At 37.3% G+C, this 15,223-nt stretch overlaps 1 protein-coding gene across 4 annotated transcripts in view; it reads right to left on the reverse strand.

Moving 5' to 3' along the window:
- Nucleotides 1-15,223, reverse strand: part of NPAS3 (neuronal PAS domain protein 3) — a 594,316-nt gene that overhangs the window by 25,197 nt on the left and 553,896 nt on the right. For all 4 annotated transcript variants that reach the window (XM_066322130.1, XM_066322128.1, XM_066322131.1 and 1 more), the window contains one exon: nucleotides 4,119-4,312. In XM_066322130.1, the coding sequence (XP_066178227.1) occupies nucleotides 4,119-4,312 (194 nt within the window). The remainder of the gene's footprint in view (nucleotides 1-4,118; nucleotides 4,313-15,223) is intronic.

Raw genomic sequence — 15,223 nt, forward strand, 5'->3', positions numbered from 1 at the left:
TTAGTCTAATTCATTTGGGAGCTCAGCTTTCACTCTGGGCCCTTTCAACTGGGACTTTGTTGTTTATTGCACATAGAAACTTTAAAATCTATTCTTCAGACCTTTGTGTGTGTGTGTCTCTGTGTGTGTGTGTGAACTCATACCATGGAGAGTCAAGGTGTCAGTGTCCTTAAACACAGTACAGAAATTAAAAAGAAAATTGGAAAATGTCTTGCTCACAAAAGAATTTGAAATGATGCCTGTTTTCTAGACATAGAAATTTTTTTTTTAGGGTTTGAATGAATCTGCAATGATTGTGGTACATTCTAGGATGAGATCAGGGAGAGGAAATCCCACCCTGCCAGCCCAGTAGAAAGGGGCAATCTCCAGGCAGGCCACTATCCTGTGGTCCTGTAAAACATATGCACAGGCTTGTGTTTGAGCAGATCAATGGTTCCACTGACTTACAGGACTGTTCACATGACTGAAATTTAAAAGTAGGTATATGGTAGAGTATTTTGCTGAAATTGTGCACACATTTATAGGCTTGGGGCTTGCTACACAAGACTTTCTGCACATCTGAAGGAACTACTGACAACCTCTATCATGGCCAATGAGCCAAACCTCTTGCTTATTTTCTTTTGGGCACATCTTAGCAGATGTGGTGTCACAGTCCATGTTAATCTGGTTATTATCTATCTCCAAAGGGTCTCCAACATTTCACAGTTGATTCTGAAAACACACAGACTGATCATGCACTCTAGCAGCACTCCCTTCATTTTGCTTTCAGTCATTTATCACCATGTGAGATATTTTTTTCCTCTGCAGGTGCTTTTGTCACTCCACTAACTAATAAAGAATTCTGAGATTATTTCAGATGGTGAGTCTTAGATGACACAAATCCTACATTTGCAAAATAGACGCAGATTAACCTTTTAGGCAACAGAATTTTACATCCATATTTTACACTCTCAAAGAAAAATATCAAGTTTTAGAAACAGCCAGTATATTAGCTAAGATCTTGTCTCTGAGGGAAGCTGCAGTGCACTAAGTTTGTGCACTGAGTCCAGGATTATGAAGGAGATCTCTTCATTCAGAGCAAAGTAACGAGATGCACCCAAAGACCTGAGTAATGCCACTCCTGCTCACTGCTGTTTCAAGCAGGCAACTGCTTGGAAAAGCAGGAGTAGTATTGATCTCACCCCTGCTGATCCAATGGTCCACTGTGAGCATTCATTTCAGTTAAGTGGCATGGCTTCTGCTCCATGCTCCCTGCAGCTGCCAGTAACTCCCCATTGCTCCATAAATAGTGCTTACAGCTTGCCCAGCATGGATCCATTTCTTCTCTGCTTTCTCTGTTTTCATCAGTGTTGTGCTTTACTTGCTTTACTGTGGCACCACAAAGAATTTCGTAGCTGCCCCCAAGTGCCAGGAGTCAAGGCCATATATTCAGGGTGGGATAGTTATCTCCTTTTCTACAATCCCAGAGGAGAGATCCCCATGTCCCTGACTCAGAGACCAGCCTTGGCAAACACCCAGATAATTAATCTGACAGTTTCAATCAGCTGCTCTGTTAATTCCTCCCCGTCTTCTGTTTTCTTTTCCATTTCTCCAGTTTTTACAGCCATATTCTGCATTGTAGCTGCTAAGAAATCCAAGTTGTGTCAGTCTTATTTCATTTTCCATGACTGGAAATCCTGCTGCCTCAGTCCACCTCCCAGCATTGACAGAAATATTTCTACTATTTGAAATTACTTTTATAAATGACAGTTTAACAGATTTTTAGCAATGACACAGGGGCTTAAATTGGAATTATTGCAGCATATATTCAAGTACCACTGTATACATTCTGCATTAGCATGAGATAAAATCCATCACAAACAAAGAAAAGTTACTTCATAATGTTTTCTTCAGCTTAAAAATTGAAAAACATGAATAAACTCAACACTTTTTTGCTGTTTTACCACAATTTACCATGTTTTATCAGCTCTTCCTATGTGATTACCGATCAGTGCACCTCACCTGATGAATTTTACAGTTTTCAGTGATGTCTTTCTCAGGCATTTGAAAGTTTTATTGCTACATGAATATAAAGGGAAGGTTTGAGAAAAATGTTTAATTAAAAAAACCCCACATATACAATTTAGGGCTCATAAAAATGCCAAACTCACAGCAGGGAAGGCATAAATCTTCCTAATTTGGCCTAAAAGTTCATTTCATACTTGACCTGATGGAACAGGTCATTTTTCACATCTATTTGATTCCTGGCTTTTTTTTTATGGAGGTTGCCAATAAAGGTAGCAGTAAGTGCAGGTGATTTTGTTAAAAGGGAATCTGTTCATTAGAAACTGGATAGATACCAGCAACTCATTCCACAGAGGCCTTTGAAAAACTCTGAGGTGGTAGCAGCTTTCCATTACTACCTAGGTAGGTCACAGTGAAATCAAAGACATAGGGAAAAGGTTTTTTTCTAGATCCCATTCCTAATCCCCAGAGCTCATTCGCCAGCTGCCAGATTATACAGCATCTGGACACTCACTGGGTAGAGTCTCAGGCAAAAAACCCCAAACTTTAATGCCATTGTCCACTTTTTCTGTGATCTTGTGCAAGCCATTTTCCATGAAAGAGTTTTTCCAAGCTTAAAAATGAGAATAATATATCCACTTTTAGATAATGCTTTGGAAGTGTAGATGGTGTTCTAATAGTCGAGTAACACTATCTTTAAAAGTATTGCAGCAGTGTAGCAATGTGGCAGCCAAGACCACCTCATAATTGAAATCCAGGATTATTTAAAGTTGTTTAACATCCTGATTCAACAAAACAGTTGAGTTTATTGTTTTTAATAACATTTTACATCAATATGCTATCCTGATTGTAGGTATTTCACTATAATTGAGCAATTAGGATTTCTCATATCAGAGAGCTTTCACTCAATTTGTAATATGCAGTGGTTGCTGTCACAAGAAAAGCTTGCAGTGGTCACCTTGTTTCTTCCACTTTTTGATGATAAGTCCCCTTCACAAAATTCCTTTTGGCTCCATTACCTTCCTTCCTCCTTTCCAACCTTTTCCCCAGACTTCCATCAACGGACCCAAACTTACTACTCGCAATTTCCTTCTCAGGTGTTTTCACTCTGCTCTAAATACCTAGTCCCCGGATTATATTTTTTATTTTTCAGGACTCTGAGGACTTAATGGCTTTGATCAGCCCCTCTGCTTCCCAGGCTTTCCCCCACCCCATCCCCAGCCCAGACCCCCATGGCAGCCCCTGCCAGTGCCCAGCTCCCCATAACCCTGCCTCCTGACCCAACCCCAGCCCATTCCACTGCCTGTCCTCAAGGAGATGCCCCATGCCAGGGGCTGGAGCTGCCCCTGTGTCCCCCAGCTCCCTCTGGGGTGGTGGGATAAGCCCTGGCTCTCATGGGTCATGGAGCAGAACCACCAGTGCTACCCAGCCCCCAGGGAGCAGGCAGCTGAATTTAAATCCCCTCTTTCACCTTCTGAGATCACCCATCACTATCACACAGAACACAGCCCCTCCCCAAGCCGCTCCTCATCACCTGTTCCCATTTCACTGCTGTCTCTCCCAGTATGCCCTTAACCAATTTTATTCTACAGTTTTCCCACCTCTAACTGCAACAGATCCCACCTCTCTAGCCTACTATCTAGGCCATCTGTGCTTCTGTTCCATTAAACACTGAGCACGATAGCTGTAATCTGCAAATTAGCTCAAAAAATGGAAAACTTTAAAACTTCAGGCAGAAAAACTTGTGGATGGGAGGATGGAGGAGCATAAGGACAGGCATACAGGTCAGACCAACGTCTGTCTAGTCCCAAATCTTGCCTCTGAAAGGGACAGTGAAAGATTGTAAAAAAGCAGAGAAACTTAGAGAAATATTTTCTGGTGTATCTTCCCCTATGCCAGAAAACATCCTGCAAATTACAGTTCTGAATTTACCTTCATCTTCTAAAAATGTGATGAAAATGAAGGCAGTGGTGATGAGAGTTCATTCAATGCTCTCCTACAACACCAGGATGACACTGCAAGAGTGAAAAACTTCAAAAACTTCTCGCCAAGCCCACGGAACAAAGAACACACGCAACGGAACACAAAGAAATAAAGGATCTAAAAGGCTGTACCTATTTTCACAGTAAATGATATTGAGGTCCATATTCACACGAGTGACAAACATGTGGCAGTCGATCCTGACTTCATTAATTGTAGGAGGTGGCAAGGCATGAGCAACGACAACAAGTCCCATGATTTGGCTGGGAACTGTCCTTCCATGTGACAGTGACACTCTCAGACGTAAACGGCCCGTTATATGAATCACCTGGAAAATAAAAAAAAAAATAATAAAAAAAATACCCAGTAAATTTTGAACGCAACTGTGACATCAGTTTCTTTTAAAGGATAGCTTTAGTGTTCCCTACAGTTTAACACTTCCTAAAATTGTATTAAGGAAGTGCCAGTGTCATTGTTAACTGGCTGGCAACATGGTCTATATGTCCTCATGGCAAAAAGAACATAATAGGCAAATGCTTCACATTCATCAAATAAAAACTCAGAACTGCTATGGTGGTGATTTTTGCTGTGGTGGTTGTTACACAAAGAAAGAAGACAACAAGAACGACCAAGTAGAAATTCAGCAAAAGAGAGAGTGGGATAGAATTGAAATAATGAAGCTGGAAATTAATAAAGTAACCATTTTAATAATATTTGGAAATTGAATATGACACAAGAAAGACCAGCAGATTTGAAACATAATGAATTTCATTGAGTTAGCAGCCACCTAAACCACTGTTCACTGCCTTAAATTTCTTCTTTATGGCTGGCAATTTGAGAAGCAACAGGTACAGGCAATCTATGAGCTCAGGTGCTGGATAGTCCTCCTGCATCCACAGGAAAGCATTTGAGGAGTTGGTAGAGATGTAATGCCATTGCCTAGTGCATAGGCACATACGGAGATCTCTGGGGGTGCTGGTTTTCTTTTATAAACACAAGATAACACCAGAAGATCCATCCAATAGCATCCATAAGAACTGCATCCCTCTTCTAAGAACGATGCCTGAAATAGAGTAGACTGAAACTCTGGGAAAAGAATAATTCACCACTTCCAGTTTCACTCCTTCAGGAGCTCAGCATATAAATAAAGCGGTTGTTTCATCCAGTAAAAGAATATAAACGCAGCATATTGAAATGGAAATGCAAACTGCAGTTCCTGTACTCGTGGCTAAGAGAGGCACAAGAATTGGCAGTTGCAGGCTGTCACAGATTTTCATCCTCACAATGTGGTACAACATCAACATTGAGAGAACACTTCCAGGAGATGAGGGTCCCTTTCTCTGTCATCCCAGACTCCTCTCACAGAGGTCAGCAGAGAAGTTGGTTGATTCCTGGGTCACAGGAGGAGGTGATGAAAATGAGGTAAGAAGTGTGCTGATACTCGTCTCACAAAGATAGAAAACAAACTCTTTATTTCTGATCTGAGATTGATAATAGAAAGTGAGAGAGAAGAAAATTTGTCATTTTTAAGATTACAAATCACAAAGTGGATCCAAATTCAAATCTAATTCATGCTAGTAGATGTGTGATTTAAGACTTGAAATTTGTTTCTTTTTTTTTTAACCTAATCATTGAAACACCTCCTTTCACCACTATTTCACATTTCGAGCCTAGCCAGGGTAATGAATCTGAGTGAGGAAAGTGATTAGCTGATGTGTAAGACCATTTCAGTTACAGGTTTCTGACCACCCATGTTTAAAGTAACTATTGCCTAAACTCACACTTAATGCACCTTTCAAGGGCAAACTATTTTGTGAATATTTGAAAAAGTTCCTAAAGGCAAAGATGCAAAAGCAGCATTTCAAACCACTTTAATTATTTCTTTTTCTTAAAACCTCATTAACTAATGAAGAAATAGCTAAAAGAAATAGGATTAACTTCACAGGAGGGGCAGTATATTTTGTTCCTTCGAGCTAGGCTTGCATATACATCTGCTTTTTATCATTATCTGTCTCTTTTTATCATGAAGTTTCAGCTTACTGGAAAACTCAGATCTGTAAATGCTTGGAAAAATGCTCATGGATAACTGGTAAAAAATGTGAAAATTTATCTTATACTGCATGTGTTATGCGAAAGTATCATTTTTCTGTTGTTTTTTTCATAAGAGTCCTTCTGCTAATATGTTTGAAGTTGGCATGAACACTTCAGGGAATTTTTAAACTATATCATATATATATATCTATCTATATATCTTTGTATTTTTCTAAACCTTCGTGCTATTTGCAGCTAAATGTCAACATGATTTTTTTTGACAACTCTCTATTCAGGCAGTACCTCACTTTTTTTCTCATTCTTTGTCTGAAATACACTTCAGATGCAGTATTGCCCAAGAGACAGTTCCAAACCTGCTATAACCATCCAATATTAACATTGTATTTCAAGAGAATTTGCTTCCAGATTCAAATTATTTAGTTTATTCCTAATTGTACCATGGGTCAAAACATGTTCTGAATTCCCATATGGAGTCAAATTTTAGGGGTCAGCACTCAGTTGCACTCTGATTCTGTACACTGGGAAATGTTCAGCAAACTACCCATCAGTTCCAGTGCCTCTAAAGAAACTGCATTTCCACGCCTGAAGTCCCTTTCTATGACAACATTAGTCAAATGCACCAAGTGGGAAAATCTAATTGGTAGTAAAAAACAATTCTAACTGTCATGACCTTGTCTATATGGTGAGTATTGCCACTTTTAACACTGGTTCATTTAAACTGGGATTAGGTGTGTTAGGAATTATAGGGTCAATTATGTCCCGTAGCTAAAATTAATCTCTTTATAATTCAATCCCACAGCACTAGTCTGTCATATCCTAAAGCAGTATTATGACTTTAATGAAGCTAAATTGGAACAATAAACTGTTTTATGAAGGACAATACTTGGCTCCAGATGTAAATATTTAATAAAAATTTGCTAGGACTATACTGAAAATCAAAAGTAAATGCAGCTCTCCTGTGCAGTTTTCTTTATAAATGCTTCCTTCTGAAAAGTTAGTCCTAATCAATCCTTAAACTCTAACTTTTTCCTAATAATGCCAGATGAATAAACAGTCACATTTAGATGTCACAGTGGGTGGATGCTGTATTCCTGATCACAGGATCATCAGATACCTTGTATGTCAAGAGCTGTAGAGATTTCCCATAATTTCTTTATCTACCTCCCAAATTAAATTAATAGCAACACTCCAATTTTATACTGCTGGGAGCTGCACTGGGTTAAACTGCCCAGAGATTTCTTTGCTTACAAACTGTTTATTAGTAGGTGTAACCATGATTCCATAATTCATCCTATGGAAGCACAGGGAAATCCTATGTTTGAAATAAACCATGTGACCTGATCAAAACCAGAATTTTTCTTAGACCATTCTGATCTATATTATTACCTTAATTACCAATTGTAGTATAACCTTGGATAGAGAGATGGGTGAAGAAAAAAACATTTTGCAAAACCCAAACTATTAACCCTGGGAAATGAAAATAACACATATACTGTAAAGATGTCATGTTGAAGCAAAAAAAACCACCAAAAAACAACCACCTGTAAAAATCTTCTGTATTGCTTAATTGCTTTGTTTAAAATAAATAAAAAAAAAATCTAAATCAACTTTGCCTGACACTCCAATATTGGAAAAAAATAATTATTTGGCTTTTATTTTTAGCTGATTAGAAAACGGATTTGCAAAATATTGTAAGTACATGTAAACACATGAGTTTATGAGTGTGGGAGTGTTAACAAGCCACGCTGGTTGGACAAATATATATTTCTTTTCCCTGCCATATGCTCTCTTGAGTCATCTGTTAGTGATATGCACTTAGATGTGCTCTACTAATGTCTCCTCATTATAAACAAGCACATCACAAAGACCTTGATGAAACCTTCCCTCTGTCAATACTTAAGGAAAGTAAAGCCCAGTGATTGAAAACCACATCTGGAACCTGATGATCATCTTTTAGAGCTAAATCTCACCTCTGAAAATGGAAATACTTTCTATGTCAAAAGATATCTTTAAATATTACATCCATTTTTTTTTTTCACATACATGTGATGTCAGAGTAAGGACATGCATTACCAGAGGCTATAAAAAACCTGCAAGCATGAAAAAAATCTGTGAATTTCACCTTTCAGATGTCTCCGTGTGCTTCAAAACTTAAACTTCAATTTGAAACAAATTTCTAAACTACTTCTTTTGTTCTCTGTAGAAATGACTATGCCAACTTACTGTGTGTGTGAAACCTCAGCACTGGCAGAAGTTGTCCCTCCAGCTCATTTAATGAGACATTACATTTGAAATCTTGAAATTATTGCGTAGAATAATTTTTTTAGAAAACAGTCACATGCAAAAATATCCATATGTGTTTAGTTTGTGCACCTATTTGTTTAGTTATTTTATAATCAACCCACACACACATTTATCCTGTTACAGAAACAACTGTTTCTGAAGTATATATATATATATATGTTTGTTTTGGTCTCTCAAAGATATTATTTTATACTTTCAAAATCAACACCTAAATCTTTAAAACATAACCAATTTAAACTGATGAAATTGGCCAAAGAGATAGATTACAAACTGTACCACAGTCTCTCATTTTTCTTTCAAAGTGTTGTGTGCCCCTTCACTCACTGATACACATCCACGCATCTCAAAACCTGTCTGTGACACCAGTGAGACAAATGTTTTAACACTCTGCAAGGCAACCAGTTCCTACATGATTTCAGGTGATTTATAAAGTAAGAGTAAACATTTGGAAACAGATTTTCCAAATCTGAGTCTAGTGCCATTGGCAATTTACACGATGACATCTGAAAGTTTTTCCTATTCTGAAAATATAACCATGTCTATCAACCTAAAATTCAATGTAGTTTTCTTTATTTACCACACTTCTTTTCTTTCCTGCCCATGTCGCACTGCAATCACTACAACTTTTCTACTTATGTTTTCTAATGGTTAAAAATCATTTGTTTCTGTGGTTCCACAGCCCCATCCTCATTGAGACCAAAGCCTGCTCTCCCAGTCTTCATGAAAGCTTTGGGAAAAGATACCATTTGGGAAAAGATACCTATCATTCAGCAGAAGCTGGGATCTGAGAGGTCCAGTGAGGCTTTGTGTTCGCAGCTCCTGTAATACTTTCATAACCCTTTCTCAGACTTCTTGTATTTCTATAAACACTACAGTCTTACTAACAGGAGGTCCCATGGAGCATGACATTTTGGTGTTGAAAAGGAATGAGCCACTACAACTGTAATATGTTGGATCATCCCACACGTGCAGCAAGTCTGAGATGTCCCAAATGCATCCAACTTGTCCATGGGCCATGTACACTTAGCTTAACACACAGAGAACACATGGGGCTTGCCATGTGCACTTTATGTGATGGGTTTCATTCATCATGCAAAGGAAAGTTTATAGATGTATGTTTCTCTTCAATCAATCTTAGGTTTGTTATCTCTTTCAATCTATGAAATAACCATGTTATCATTTCCCCTTGTTAACATCGGCCATCTCCATAAGCATCATCTGTCTTTTCCCTTGGACAGCATAACCAAATAATTTGTCTACTTATGGTTACTGTTATCAACTTTTATTTGATTCAAAAATACTTCAGTTTTAGCCTTGAAAAAGGGCTGAAAATCCTGTATATCTGGGGTCTTTTTTTTGGCCATCTAATAAAGAACAGAGTGTCTAGACACCAACCCTGTCCTATTATATCAAGTCCTCACCAGAACAAAGAAAAGTAGTGCTTAGTGCAGCTGTCACTGATACATTCAGAGCCACGGTGGATGAAAATAAGACTAAGAAATAGTCTGTGATTCCTGAGAAGCAGCTTTGCAGTGAGTCTTGATTGAGTTAGGCAATGAATGCCACGTGAAACCACTGCTCAGAGTTGTGGTCCTGAGCACCCATTCACAGAGTACGAGTCTGATTTCAAGGAGGGGGAATGTTATTCCTAACACATACATAGTTTCAAGGTCAATAGCCTCTTTTCCATCTACAAGTACATTTCAAATCCCTTCAAATACACCTGCAAAAGACAGTCTGAAAATGGAAATGGTATTTACATTTAAACAGCATATTTGGTCTCGGGATGTATTTTATTGTTAAAAAGTCAATACTAGTTTTTTGGAGACACTTTAGGCTTTTCCCATCTTTCCTCTGTTATCACTCTCTCAAGTAATAAGATTCAAAAGCTATTCTACTGCTTAAAATAGTCACAGGCAGAATTTAGGCTAATCCTAAGGGTTGGAAAAAAAAAGTATCCTTTTGAGATCTCAAACTTACTGGTGCTTAAAGACAAGCATCATGTGAGAAACAACCCAGTGTGGTAGGCTCAGTTCAGAGCACTTGCTCAATCCCTAAAATGACCTGAGTAGAATATTTTTGATTGCATATGAGAACGTTGAGATCAGCAGCAAGCACAATAGCCACAGTCACTTTGATTCAAGTACACTATGTGGAACAGAGTTTCTGGTCCAAAGTCCCTGCTTTGAGCACACAGGCAACAAACTGCTCGTTCCTCAACCTCAGGATGCAGAAGGTTTATCTCCCACTTACCTCTGTCTAGATAATAAATTAAAGAGAAGGGAATGGGGACAGCTTTCTAACTCTCCAAAAAATTTTGGAGTGAAGGTAAAACAAGAATGTGAGATTGCACAAGTTGTATTGGCTAGGCTAAAGCTATATTCTTAAGATATATTCTTAAGCTATATTTTTAAGAATACTCTGAGAATAATGGAAGTCTGTTGTATGATAAACAGTTCCTAAAGCTGCCATTAAAACACAAACAAACAAAAAGAAAAGCATTTTCAAGAGTGCACAAATATTTTTCAAGAGATATCAAATCATAACAAACTGAGAAATGAACAGCAGAAGTTCCTCAAGTATTTATGGATCCTTTAGATTAACATGATTAGATTCTAAATTTTCCACTTAGCTTTTCCATTCTGCTATATGACACATTTACTTTTTTTTTTTTTTATATTTGGGATACTAGATAAGCAGTTATTCTTCAGCATAGCAGAACACAGTGTTCTGAGCTGTATATGGGCACATATCTATCTATATTGGTGTACATTGCAGTAGTAAAAGTTGCATGATAAAGTCAGTCTGTCCTTTCAAAAGCACATTTTTATTGTAAAATATGTTAATGATAGGGCATCCTTTTCAGTGTTGTGATTTTTCATTAATTACAGTGGATTAGCAAGCTGCTTTGCTCTAAACAAAAGATGTAGAGCTGACACTCCTGAAATCAGCTTCACAATATAAACTCAAGAAATATTGTGTTGAGTCACTGAGCATTATAATTTCTCAGTTATTTTGCTTTATGTAACTGCAAAGATTTCCATTTTCATAATCAGCCCCTGCAATAAGAACTCTGAACTTTCCACTTTTAAATATATGCAGTATTACTAATTTAAATTATTAGGTTTTATTTTAATACCTTTGAACCTTTCACAGATGCCTTATTAACAACTCTATCAACACTGTATTGTCTTTTCACAATGCAAAACTCAAAAAGCATTTGAAGATCGGCATTAAAAAAAACAGAAACTAAGTGAAATCAACCCACAGCAACCTGAAAAAGTAGCCATAAAAATTGGGTTTATAACTGAATACTTTTTGAAGTAATTGGCACAAAGACTGTTCTAGTGCAGATTGCTGCAAGAGCGCTCTTGGCAAGAACATCATAAGCACTAGCAAAACTTTAATATGCTCAAACAGCCAAATACAAACTGACACCAGGAACCCATGTGTGGCAACAAACAGAAGAAAAAAAAAATAAAAAAATAAGAGTATCTCAATTTAATACAAACCTACATACAAAGGGATCAATTTTTACAATTCGTGGTTTAGCATACAATGCAGCTGTCCTCAGAGTGAATATAGAGTAGCTATACATAAGAAATTAGAATTATCAATTCGGGGGAATTTCTCAAGAGTCCTTTTGATATGTAATACAGCAAATATAATGACTTCGAAACCAGACATCAATGCATTAAATGAGATCAGGTTGAGATCTATTTAGAAAAGACAGGTTTAAGCTGGAAAAAGAATCTCTTTGATATGACCTCCAGAGCAGACCATTTGCAGAAGGATTCAAGATGAGCAGATTTACCCTTGAATATCTGTTTGCTTCACAGCTGCTTTAAAATATAAACTCTAAATTTTTTTAATATTGAGTTATTGCAGAATTAAGTCTGTGTAGGAAAAAAGATTAAGAACCTGGGATTTTCTTGCACTTCTTGCAAATGTTATAATGGATTTTGTTGAACTCAAGGGAATAAATGAAACATAGTTCATTTAAAATCTAGCTAACATAATTAATTTATTTATAAATGATTTCTTATAGAATCTGGCTACTGCTGGTCAGGCTAGGAATCTGGAATATCTCAGAAATTTCAGTAGTCTGCACCCCTAATTTGTGGTCAATACTCATTTAACCCTGAAACTCCAAAGATCAGTTCACTGTAAGAGATTTACCACTTCAAATCCCTTGGTGTTCAAATATTGTTGCATTTTTTTTTCCTTCATGGAATGTTTGAAGTTCCCTTTAAAAATAATGCCTTGAGGATATTTTTTCCTTAATATTATTTTTAAAAAGTTGAAAGCATTTAGCTACTGAAGTGTGCAGGGCTCCAATAAAGGAATAGTTGTCCCTGCCCATGAGCAAACTCTCTTGAAATTCACTATTCCAGAATTCTGGTGCTTTTGTCAACAGTGGAATTTAAACCTAAAAAAAGGACTTTTGTTGCATCAGTTCCAATGCAGTTTATCAGAGGATTGGGAGATGGTGGAAAATGGCTGCATCATTCTGCAATAGAAAGGGTGAAAAGGGTGTTTAAAAAAGTTAGTTTCAGCTCTGTGTGTCAGGGTGACCAAATACTGCTGCATTAAAGACAACTAATAATAAGTATACTTCAGATGTAGTTTCTTTATTTCTTTCTTTGCAGGGAGAAATAAAGAGGTTATTTTAGTTTTTTTTTTTTTCCCTACTGTTTTGTTTGATGTAGTTCTTAGCAGTCTAACAATTACCTTAGGTGATTCTCTGCAAGGACTTGATAAGTGAGAAAGGACTAGATAAAACAAAATATCTGATATTAATGTATTTTCCCACACACAGAGAAAAAGATATAGAAAATGCTGCTGTCTGTAAAGACAGAAATGGATTCCCCAAGTCAACCTTGATTAAGACAGGAATGTTTAATGCTCTCTTCAAGTTCTCCACCTGTGGTTGCAGCCCCAGAACTCATTCTGAAATTAGTAAAAAAAAAAAAATAAAATTACATTCACTCTTCCTAATTTTGTGGCTAAATAGATGAAAAGACCTGAGTTTTGCACAGAGTAAAGTATAGACAATGGAGAAGCCTGAGGATTGTTATTCAAATGCCATTAATATTAAGGTTCCTGTGCTTATGCTAATAGTGTTTGGTGTATGCTCCTACAGAGAAAAGCAATTGTATTTTTGTTTATTTTAATGCTTGTGTGCTTTCCCCTGCCATGGCCCAATTTTTTGCTGGCTCTATGCATACAAGCACACGAGGTCTACCCAAAGATCTTGGACAACAGAATGTGAGCTTTCCTGCAAAAGCCACAACTGTTACAAAAGCAAAAGTGGGGATAGGGAAAAAAAAATAAGATTAATTTCCGTAATTATTAATATGCTTTCATTTTCCTCACATCAGTGATGCTTATATGAATCTAAACGAAAAATTTTCAGTATAAAGGGAAAAAAATAGACAGTAAGGAACACGAGCTGATTTTATAAAAATTATGACTGCAAATTTCAGAAAAGCTTCTGCAGGTGAATAGTAAAGGCTCCACAAGCCACTGATGACAAAAAGGAATGATCATAAGAGGGGAGGCAAAATTCTTCTGGTACGTCTGCCAAGAACTAATATCTCTGATAGTCCTCAGTGTTAATTTGAACAGTTTTAAATACACCTCACATGGTCCTGACAAAGAAAGTGGCACTGAAACTGCAAACCCCAAGCTCAAAATTGGCTTTACAGAGACTGGGACACACCATGGCAGCCCTACCACAGGAGCAGTTGTGTACTGCCACCAGAGTAGACAAAGTCTCTTTGCAGAAAAAAACTTTTATCCATCTGGAGATGGATGGTCTTTGCAAAGCTCTGACCTTCTCCTTGACAGCTACAAATGGACTACTACCCATGATTTGTTTCTATAATCCACTTCATGCAGCAAGCTAGATTATAGATAGCAATTTATTTGTAAAAATCATAATAAACCACCATTGTTTTAAATGCTAAACATAGATAAATGGGGAAGAAAAACTGATGAGACAAGATTCGTGTTCTTGAATCTACACCAAAGAATTATGGCAGACTCTTGCTTTATCTGCATTGGAATCAATTTAGTAATTTTTAATTCACTGATTTTCTGTTGTTTGCTTAACATTTATTAATTGATTGTCATTCTCATGCAATTAATTCAAAAGTTGGCAAGTTTAACATGCAGAGATTAATTTTCTTTAACTAACCTACCACTTAGAATCCTTTTTTTGGAAAAACAGGTTACCAAGAAATTACCTCCACATCAATCATATTTATAAAATGAAATACAGTAGGGGTGTTGCAGGCCATCTGTCAATCCACACTCAACCTTTCCTTATAATTGGTTAAGTTTTTCTATGTAATTCAATAAAATAACTGGAAAAAAAAAATTAGGACAGCTCTGCCTTTCACACACTGCAGTCCTAACCAAAAGTCAGTTGGAATACTTAGGGCTTCCCCCTGCAAGGCTGGGAATCTTCATTTAAGAGTGAATTATGACTCTTAGGTCACCTGGAAATAAATGGGGTGTTCATGGGGTATGCCTACCCCATCATCCAGTGCTCACGGGACCTGCACCTTTACAACAACCAGGTTGCTTTACAGGTTGCTCAGCTGTCCAGGGTTTCTCATCTGGAATGAGAGCCATTCATGCTTCCTTCATGTCACACTCCTTTATGATGGCTGAAATGTTTATTCAGGAGGGGAGTAGAGATAATGAGCAAGGTTTCTTTGCTCTTAGTTACCAGGGGCTATTCAAAAGACTTCAGACTCACTCACTGTGTTCCTCATTGCAACACAAAACAGCAGAGTGAAAGGAAAAATTGCATTCCTTACTCTCATTATTTCATTATGGCTTTCACCATATTTGGTGTTTAACTGAAAGCCCCAGT

This window comes from Sylvia atricapilla, chromosome 6 (assembly GCF_009819655.1).
Source record: "Sylvia atricapilla isolate bSylAtr1 chromosome 6, bSylAtr1.pri, whole genome shotgun sequence".
In the NCBI taxonomy this organism is placed as follows: Eukaryota; Metazoa; Chordata; class Aves; order Passeriformes; family Sylviidae; genus Sylvia; species Sylvia atricapilla.